The 9,609-nt window shown below is 53.4% G+C and overlaps 1 protein-coding gene across 4 annotated transcripts in view; it reads left to right on the forward strand.

The window, feature by feature from the left end:
- The window catches only part of KDM2B (lysine demethylase 2B), a 54,714-nt gene extending 46,925 nt beyond the window's left edge, over positions 1–7,789 (forward strand). For 2 of the 4 annotated variants that reach the window (XM_033220342.1, XM_033220343.1), the window contains exons 7-9: positions 3,060–3,153; positions 4,755–4,908; positions 6,909–7,789. In XM_033220342.1, coding sequence (XP_033076233.1) covers positions 3,060–3,153; positions 4,755–4,908; positions 6,909–7,093 — 433 coding nt within the window. In that variant the 3' untranslated portion in view covers positions 7,094–7,789. The remainder of the gene's footprint in view (positions 1–3,059; positions 3,154–4,754; positions 4,909–6,908) is intronic. The other 2 variants (XM_033220344.1, XM_033220345.1) reach the window with 2 other exon arrangements.
- The last annotated feature ends 1,820 nt before the right edge of the window (positions 7,790–9,609 follow it).

Consider the following 9,609-nt stretch of genomic DNA (forward strand, 5'->3'; position numbering starts at 1 on the left):
GGGAAAAAGGTGGGGCGGGGTCGTCCCGCCTCCGCAGCCCCCAGGCATCGCCCTAAAGTTGGTGCTGCAGGTGCAGAGACCCTCCTGCCGCCCTCCTCCCCGCTGGCCCGGCCCTGGCAGGCGGGAACCCCCAAAGGCTCGGTTCGGGGGCTCCCGATGATCTGCCGCCAACTTGGAGGGTGCCTTGCTACACAGAAGCCACCTGAGCTGGGGGCGGCCGGGGGCGGCCGAGGCCCAGGCGGAAGCCGGGCTAGCCGGCTGGCCGTGGGGAGAGCTTAGCGGCCGTGGCACTGAGCCGGGGTGCCCATGTGACTGCGGTGTGCTTGGGAAGAGGAAGCTGCAGAGGTCAGTGCAAAGGCGTCACGCCAGAGTGAGCGAGCAAGCCAGCCAGGGGGGAGCCCCGGAGCCAACGCGGGACGGGAGCGGGGGTGGCCTCCCCGCCACAGGGGCCGGACAAAGCAGCGCTGTCCCAGCCGCCCTGGCTCCCCTAATGCCTGCGATCGCAGGGTGGGGGGGCGGCCAGGCTTGGCGGCCAGGAAATGAGGGACACCGGGAGGAGGGGCCTCTCTAGGAGAGGCAGGTCTGGAAGAGGCCGCCCCAGCTCCCCTAGGGGCCTCTGGATGCCGGAGGGTGACCCAGAGGGCAGATCAGACACAGACTCAACTTGGAGAACTTTCTCTGCACACTGCAGCCAGCTTGCAGCGATTCTTTTCTGCACGTGCTGGGGAGGTCAGGGTTGCGGGGAGCTGGAGGATGGCAGGGTGGGGGTGACCTGGTTAGCCAGGCAGACCTGGGGCCTGCAGCCCAAGAGGCGAGCTCCTGTCCTCTCCTCTCTGCTGTGGGTACCCGCGGGCATCCAGCTGCCTACAAGAGAAGCGCGTTCTCCGGGCTCCGCCCCGCACATACTTAGATTGTTTTCCCTAGACTGTGTTCAGCTGAGGCCTGGAGGGGGTGGAAACCAAGGTTAGATTAAAAAAAGAAAAAACAAAAAACAAAAACCCCAAGTCGAAGAGATGGTTTTAGGGAAATGAGGACTAATATTTTGAAGTGGTGCTTAGAGAGAAGAGGCCAGTGTGGTCCGTGGGGGTGGGGTGGGTGAGGGCTTCAGGACCCCCCCTTTCCTTGGAGAGAAGAGGATCACCCAGGCCTTCAGGCGGGGCCCCCGCTGGGCCCAGCTGGCCTACAGGTGAGGACGGTGTGGAGCCCAGCGTCAGGACTTTGACCACCCCATTGCCAGTTCCGCAGCCCGCGCCTGTCTTCGTGACAGCCTGCGTCCTGTGCTGTCAACTACACCCCTCCGATGGGGTTGCTAGGCAGCGGGGCTCTGATGTACTGGAAGGCCTTCTGATTTGTCAGCCTCCTGCAGACACATGGTTAAGGCTCCTTCCAGCCTATGGGGAGGAGGGACGCGGGCACGCCGCCTGCATACTGCTGAGCCCCCGGTCCACCTGAAAGCGAGGTGCAAAAGGCAGCCAGAGGGAGGGGGCACCTGGAGCCCTCCTCCTTCTAACCAGCTCAGCCCCACTCCCCGCATTATCTCCACTCGTGCCGGCGCGCTGTTGGCTCCTCCCTGTCCGTCCCCGCCCCATTTCTTCCCTCTTCCCCAAACCATGGAAAGGCAAAGTGCAGCGGGGAAAAGAGGTCAGTGGGGTAAGCATGTGTTGCGGGCTCCGGAGGTGCCAAGGTGCGTGGGCGTGAGCGGTGGGGAGGCTGCCCATCCATGCCACCTGGGGCTCTTGTGGGAAGGGGCAAGTGGCAGGGAGGGGTCCCTGGCACCGTCATCTGCCAGGCCTGGACTTGGAAGCCTTCTCTGTGTTCCCTCCTCCTGAAGCTCTGCCCCACTCCTAGGAGGGCAGCAGCTGGGGGAGGAGGGGAGCCCTGGGTGTTTCTGCAAGGAAGGGTGGGCTCTCCAGCCCTCCATAGCACTGAGAAGGGGATGGCTGCTGGCCGGTTCCTGCTTCCCCTGGATGCACTCCCCGGCCCCAGCCTCCAAGGTCCAAGTTCTTCCTCCTCCTCCTCTCCCTCTGTGTGTGGCCACCACCCCCAATTTAATTTCTCTTAAATTCTTTACTTGTTTATAACAGCCTTACTGAGACATAATTCACAGACCATTCACCCATGTAAAAGTGTACAATTCAACGGGTTTTAGTATGTTCACAGAGTTTTGCAACCACAGTTAATTTTAGAACATTTTCATCACCCCAGAATGAAACCCTGTACCCATTAGCAGTCATTCCCCATTGTCCTGCCCCCCAGCCCCTGACACCCACTAATCTGCTTTCTGTCTCTATAGATTTGTCTACTCTGCACACTTGTGTACATGAGACCAGACACCGCGTGGTCTTTTGGGGCTGGAACCCCCCCTTACTTTTCTAGCTGCATTGCTTACTTGGCAATCAATTGCAGTTTTATTTTTTGTGTGTGTGGTTTTTTTTTTGATCATTTAACTTTTCCTGTGCATTGCTTCTTTAGGAGTGTCCCATAGTTAGGGGCAGGGGTCTTCTGCATTCTTACGCATTTCTCTCAAGGCCAAAGCTGGCTCTGGGCTGGACCTCTGGTTGAATGAATGAGGAGATGAATGGGGACTGGTAATTGGCAGGCTGTGCAGGTGGTATACAGCTGAATTCCAGGGGGCCCAGCTGCTACAAAGGGGGCTGGCAGCTTCGGAGAACTGCAGGTATCCAAGTTGTGAAGGAGTAGAGAGGAAGCCTCTAACTGGGGGAGGGCAGAGGCAGGGCAAGGGTAGAAACCCACCCAGTGTTAGGAACCTGTAAAGTGGCCTGTGGGTTGCCACTTCTCGCAAGAACCTGAAAACAAGCATATCGCTTCCAGCCTCTGGGGTAGGTAGGCGACCAGTGCTTGAGATTTGTCACCTGATCACAGGGGCTTCCCCCGTGGGGAACTCCGATTACATTTGGATTTTTAAATAAGAAAAAAAGAAAATTCCCCAGCGTCAGCGTTTATAAAAGGGCGCCAGTTCGGGACCTCTGACGTCCTTTGCTTGCCTCTTGTGATTTAGATGTCGCTCTGTGTTCTGCCTCCCTGCCACTGTGCTGCAGGTACTGTCTGATGAGCGTGAAGGGCTGCTTCACCGACTTCCACATCGACTTTGGAGGCACTTCCGTTTGGTACCATGTTTTCCGGGGTGGGAAGGTGAGTTTCAGTTGCCTTTAACTTTCTATGCATCTCCAGCTGTTTGTGTGGGGAGAGGCTCACTTACCTTTCCCCCTCCTCCCACCTCCCTCCTCCAGCCAGCCCTGCCCCAGGAGTATTTTCAGGATTAAGTTTTTTTTTTTTTTTTTTTTTTGAGAGGAAGTCTTGCTCTGTTGCCCAGGCTGGAGTGCAGTGGTGCGATCTTGGCTCACTGCAAGTTCCGCCTCCCGGGTTCACGCCATTCTCCTGCCTCAGCCTCCTGAGTAGCTGAGACTACAGGCGCCGCCACCACGCCTGGCTAATTTTTTGTAGTTTTAGTAGAGACGGGGTTTCACTGTGTTAGCTGGGATGGTCTCCATCTCCTGACCTCGTGATCCGCCCGCCTTGGCCTCCCAAAGTGCTGGGATTACAGGCGTGAGCCACCACGCCGGGCTTTATTTTTATTTTTTATTTTTTATTTTTAAGAGATAGGGCCTTGCTCTGTCACCCAGGGTGGAGTACAGTGGTACAATCACAGCTCATTGTAGCCTCCACCTCCCGGGCTCAAGTGATCTTCCCACCCCAGCTCCCAAGTAGCTGGGACTACAGGGATACACCACCAGGCTCAACTAATTTATGTGTGTTTTGTAGAGACAGAGTTTCAGCATGTTGCACAGGCTGTTCTCAAACTCCTGGGCTCACGTGATCCTCTCGCCTCGGCCTTCCAAAGTGCTGGAATTGTAGGCGTGGGCCATGGCTCCTGGCCCAGGGTCGCTCCTTCCCCTAGAACCCTAGAGAAGGTCGCTCCTTCTGGAGGGCAAGGTCAAGTTCAGACCTTTTACATCACATCTAGTCACCCATGCAGGCCTGCTCCACTCACCCAGTCCAGTGTTCTAAGCCCCTTGGGCCAGATTTGAAGCTTGGGTTTGGCTTGAGAATGACCAGCATTCATCTTCCCTGGCTGTCTTCTCAGCTTCTGCCCTGGGACCTTTTCACTTCAAAGTCTAGTTGCCAGCACCACCTGCCTCCACGAACATTTTGCACTGGGGACAGAATGCTAAGGGTGCTCCCTGTGTCTGCTTTTGTTGTGTGTCCACGTGGGGATGGAGGTGGGTGCTTCTTGAAAATACGCCTGTGCCACCCTGCTTGGCTGGGTCTGCATGTGCGTTTGTTTTAACTGAATGTGTTGGAAGAAATTCTGGGAGGAAGTCAACCCACTTGATTCCAGATGTTTTTCCTCCTTCTCCAAAGTGTGCACAAGCTGGGTTTATTTACTGGGCTATTTTATCTTACAACTTAGGAAATTCCCTTCCTCTCCTTCCCCCACCTCCCAGACAAGCCCGTGGTTCTGGAGAAAGCATGTCCCACCCAGTCCAGGAAGTACTCCCATCCTGGGATTTCAGCAGGAATGGAGGTTACCTGAAGGTGGGCACAGCCCTTCCTGCTTCCCCAGAGGCTCTTTGGACCTGGCCTTGCAGAGGGTCCAGTGAGATGGATCTGTCCATCTCTCCACACCCCGCCCCTTCTCTCGCCCCCCCTCCTTCCCCCAGGCAGGTGGGGCCCTCTCTCTGGGTCTGGTCTGGGCCTGGGTCTCCAGCTGACTGCCTGTGTTTCCTCCCAAGATTTTTTGGCTGATTCCTCCAACGCTGCACAATTTGGCGCTGTACGAGGAGTGGGTGCTGTCAGGCAAACAGAGTGACATCTTTCTGGGAGACCGTGTGGAACGATGCCAAAGAATTGAGCTGAAGCAGGGCTACACATTTTTCATCCCTTCCGGTAGGTTCCAAGGGGCTCTCCCTGGGCTCCCCGAGTCTCCTGGGGCCTGAGCCGTGGTTTTAGGCCCTGGCTCTGGACCTGATGGGTTTGACAGGCCATTGGCGGTCCCAGGGGAGCCAGCCTTGGGCTGGAGGGAAAAGCCGGGCAGGTTTCCCCTCACATCCCACCTGTATCTACCACCTGCGGGCTGGAATTCTCTCTCCCTCGAGAAGGCCTTGGGCTCTCTCAGGGGAGATTTGAATGCCTGTGAAGGACTTCCTGTGGAGATTTGCATGTTGGGTAATGGGGGTGGGTTTGCCCTGAGGCAGGGTCTGGGGAAGGGCTGTGCACGGCCTCCCGTGGAATTCTGGATCGGCCACTTGGGGGCTGTGACTTCACTTCTTCATGCCTCAGTGTTCCCATCTGTAAAATAGGATTAAGATTTCCACAGGGTGGTTATGAGGTCTGAGTGAGCTAAGACCTCCTTGCCTCCAGTTCATTGGAGATGAATTAAGGGCTTTGGGCTGGTCCTGGCTCAGTCACTAGTGGATGCGGCTGATGACCTAGGGGTCAGGGAATTAAATTATCTCTTAGGTTGCATTAATGGAAGCATTCTACCTAGGATGAGGGAGGTGATAGTCCGCTGTGTAGGGGGGAGGTAAGGCCACACGTAGGAGTTGTGTTTTCTTTTTTGAGACGGAGTCTCGCTCTGTCGCCCAGGCTGGAGTGCAGTGGCCAGATCTCAGCTCACTGCAAGTTCCGCCTCCTGGGTTTACATCATTCTCCTGCCTCAGCCTCCCGAGTAGCTGAGACTACAGGCGCCCGCCACCTCGCCTGGCTAATTTTTTGTATTTTTTAGTAGAGACGGGGTTTCACCATGTTAGCCAGGATGGTCTTGATCTCCTCACCTCGTGATCTGCCCACCTTGGCCTCCCAAAGTACTGGGATTGCAGGCTTGAGCCACTGTGCCCGGCCGTGCTGGTTTTTTTTTTTTTTTGAGACAGTCTCGCTCTGTCACCCAGGCTGGAGTGCAGTGGTGTGATCTCGGCTCACTGCAACCCCCACCTCCTGGGTTCAAGCAATTCTCATGTCTCAGCCTCCCAAGTAGCTGGGATTACAGACATGCGCCAACATGCCCAGCTAATTTTTGTATTTTTAGTGGAGATGGGGTTTTGCCATGTTGTCCCGGCTGGTCTCCAACTCCTGGCCTCAAGGGATTCTCCCTCCTTGGCCTCCCAAAGTGCTAGGATTACAGGTGTGAGCCACCGCGCGTAGCCTATGGGAAGGAGGTTTTGTTCCTCTTGGTCATTGTACTTTGGAGGTTAAATCAAGCTGAAGTGGGGTGTGGGTGGGTCTAGAGACCACATTAGGTGAGATGAATTTGAAGGAGGAATTGGGTTGCTTTACCTGAGAAAGTGAAGGCATATAGTAACTTCAGCCAGCCAGGTGAAGGATTGTCTCCTGAAAGGAGTGTAGCCGAGTGGTATTGGAATAACTTGCTCTGTTAGGTAGTGAGCTCCCTGTCACTGGAGGCATAGAAGTAGAAGGTAGATATGAATGAGTCAAGGCGCTTGCAGAGAATCTACAACTGGGTGGAAGCTTGGACCAGACGATAGGAGTATCCTTTGAGACCACTAAGATATTTCTGAGAGTTGGGCTGGAAGCTGGCCTTAGGTCTGGACATCAAGCCCTGGTGGTGGTTGTAGTACCAGTTCCTGCTGTGGGGGTGGGGCCTGCACATCTGGGTGCTTCTGGAAAATTGGGCAGAAACTGGAGACTTCCCTATTAGGGAGATTTGGGATTTTGAAGTGGCAGGGTTTAGTACAGGGATGACTTTGTTACCATGGCCTCAGGTCTGTCCTCAGACCTGCTTGGCTCAGGGAAAGGGCAGACCTCTGCTTGGGATGGAAGGGATTGCACTTGGTGGTCAGCGTTTATGGGGACACCCTGGCAGATGTGGAGTGGAGACTGGGGAAGGAGGTGGTATCCTACTTCTAAGCTGTGCTCAATCCACTCTGCAGGTGTTGCTGGATTGGCCCTGGATTCAAAGGATGGCTGGAAGGCTCTTGGCCTTACTGCTGACTCTCTTTGTGACATTAGCTGGTCTCTTCCTCTCTCTGCACCTCAGCTCTCCCATCTCTACAGTGGGGGTGGGGTGGAGCTGAACTCTGGGACACACAAGTTCCCTCCCAACCCCGTCCTCTGAGCCTTACAGGCCTTAAGTCTCTCTGTCCAGCCCTTATGCAGAGCTGGGAGGTGGCTCATCACTTTCCCGCTGTGTGGGATGGCGTGGGTGTTGATGTTGATGACTTAAGCAAGCTGGGGGAGGTCTTGAGAAGCCGTGGCAGCAGGGGTGTGGGCGTGGCTGTCTGTTGAAGGCAGGAAGAGGAAATGTACGTTTGAGATGCTGCAAGCCGAAGTCAGTTAGGTCCTGGCAAAGACTTCTGGCCCGAAGGGTTATGCGTTGAGATACCAGGATTTTTTTCCCTGGAGTTTTGGGAAGTACAAAAGGGACAGTTGGAATTTGCCACCCTCTGAGATACAGGAGTGGGGTAGGGTGGGAGGGTGCACCATAGTTCAGCGGTTCCCAGCCATTGATTTCATGGACCAGTGAAAAAAAACTTAGGAACAAATACAGAGTTGCCAACTTGTAATTTTGCTAAACATGGGCGTTAGGATCAACAAACCCCATGGTCTGTTCTGACACTAAAAAAGTTACAAGTATAAAATGTCAGAATAAAGGATAGTACTTCAACTTTGATAGTTTTTCTCATTCTGTTTCCAACCAGTGAAAACTAAAGGACCAGAGACTGGGGGTCCACTGACCTAGATGAGTATTTTTTTATTTTTTTTATTTTTGGAGATGGAGTCTCTGTCGCCCAGGCTGGAGTGCAATGGCAGCATCTCAGCTCACTACAAGCTCCGCCTCCTGGGTTCACGCCATTCTCTTGCCTCAGCCTCCCGAGTAGCTGGGACTACAGGCGCCCACCTCCACGCCTGGCTAATTTTTTTGTATTTTTAGTAGAGATGGGGTTCACCATGTTAGCCAGGATGGTCTCGATCTCCTGACCTCGTGATCCACTTGCCTCAGCCTCCCAAAGTGCTGAGATTACAGGCATGAGCCACCGCTCCCAGCCTTTTTTTTTTTTTTTTTTCTGAGATGGAGTCTCGCTCTGTTGCCAGGCTGGAGCGTGGTGGCATGATCTTGGCTCACTGCAACCTCCGCCTCCTGGGTTCAAGCGATTCACCTGCCTCAGCCTCCCCAATAGCTGAGATTACAGGTACACGCCACCATGCCCGGCTAATTTTTGTATTTTTAGTAGCAACGGGATTTTGCCATGTTGTTCAGGCAGGTCTCGAACTCCTGGTCTCAAATGATCCGCCCGCCTTAGCCTCCCAAAACGCTGGGGTTACAGACATGAGCCACTGTGACCAGCCCCTAGATGAGTATTTTAGGTCTTCCCCAGGCCTGGGGATTCTCTCCAGCATCTACACCCTCTGAGCCACATACAGACACACATCTGAGATTCGTGGTACTTGACTTGTGGCTTTGCGGAGAGAGAGAGTCTTGGGAAACCCAGGAAGGGTTTGCAGCTCCCTGGATGGGAGCTTTTCCGTACTGAAGCGGAGAATTGAATTCTGGTGTTTCCCGCCTCTGACCTGAGTTTAGGCACCTCTCCTCCTGCCACACTGACCTCATACCTCCCAGTCCGTGGTTCAGGGAGTCTTCAGTTCTCTGAAAGCTCACCGGATGCTGATGGTTTAGGAAGACTCTCATCATAAAGGGATGCTGGATTTTGTCAAATGTTCTTTCTGTGTCTATTGAGATGATCATAGGATTTTTTATTTTTAATTGTGTTTATGTGGTGAATCACATTTATTGACATGTGTTTGTTAAAGCATCCCCTGGTATGAAACCCACTCGATCATGGAGGGATTATCTTGTTGATATGCTGTTGGATTTAGTTAGCTAGTATTTCGTGGAGGTTTTTTGCATCTGTGTTCATCAGGGATATTGGTCTTTAGTTTTCTTTTTTTGTTATGTCTTTTCCTGGTTTGGGTATTAGGGTGATACTGGCTTCATAGAATGATTTAGGGAGGATTCTTTCTTTCCCTCTCTTTTGGAATAGTGTCAACAGGATCGGTACCAAGTTATCTTTGTTTTGTTTTGGTTTTTTGAGACAGAGTTTCACTCTTGTCGCCCAAGCTGGAGTGCAGTGGTGCGATCTTGGCTCACTGTAACCTCCGCCTCCCAGGTTCAAGTGATTCTCCAGCCATAGACTCCCAAGTAGCTGGGATTACAGGCATGTGCCACCACGCCTGGCTAAGTTTTGTATTTTTAGTAGAGATGGGGTTTCATCATGTTGCCCAGGCTGGTCTCGAACTTCCGACCTCAGATGATCCGCCCATCTTGCAAAGTCATCTTTGAATGTCTGATAGAATTCAGCTATGAATGCAAGGAAGACTTTATTTATTTATTTATGATTTTTTCATTTTTTTGAGACAGAATCTCACCCTGTCGCCTAGGCTGGAGTGCAGTGGGCATGATCTTGACTCACTGCAACCTCCACCTCCCAACTTTAAGCGATTCTCGTGCCTCAGCCTCCTGAGTAGCTGGGATTACAAGTGTATGCTACCGGGCCCGGCTGATTTTTGTATTTTTAGTAGAGACAGGGTTTTTCCATGTTGGTCAACCTGGTCTCAAATTCCTGGCCTCAAGTG

This window comes from Trachypithecus francoisi, unplaced genomic scaffold (genome assembly GCF_009764315.1).
Source record: "Trachypithecus francoisi isolate TF-2019V2 unplaced genomic scaffold, Tfra_2.0 Lachesis_group11, whole genome shotgun sequence".
Taxonomy (NCBI): Eukaryota; Metazoa; Chordata; class Mammalia; order Primates; family Cercopithecidae; genus Trachypithecus; species Trachypithecus francoisi.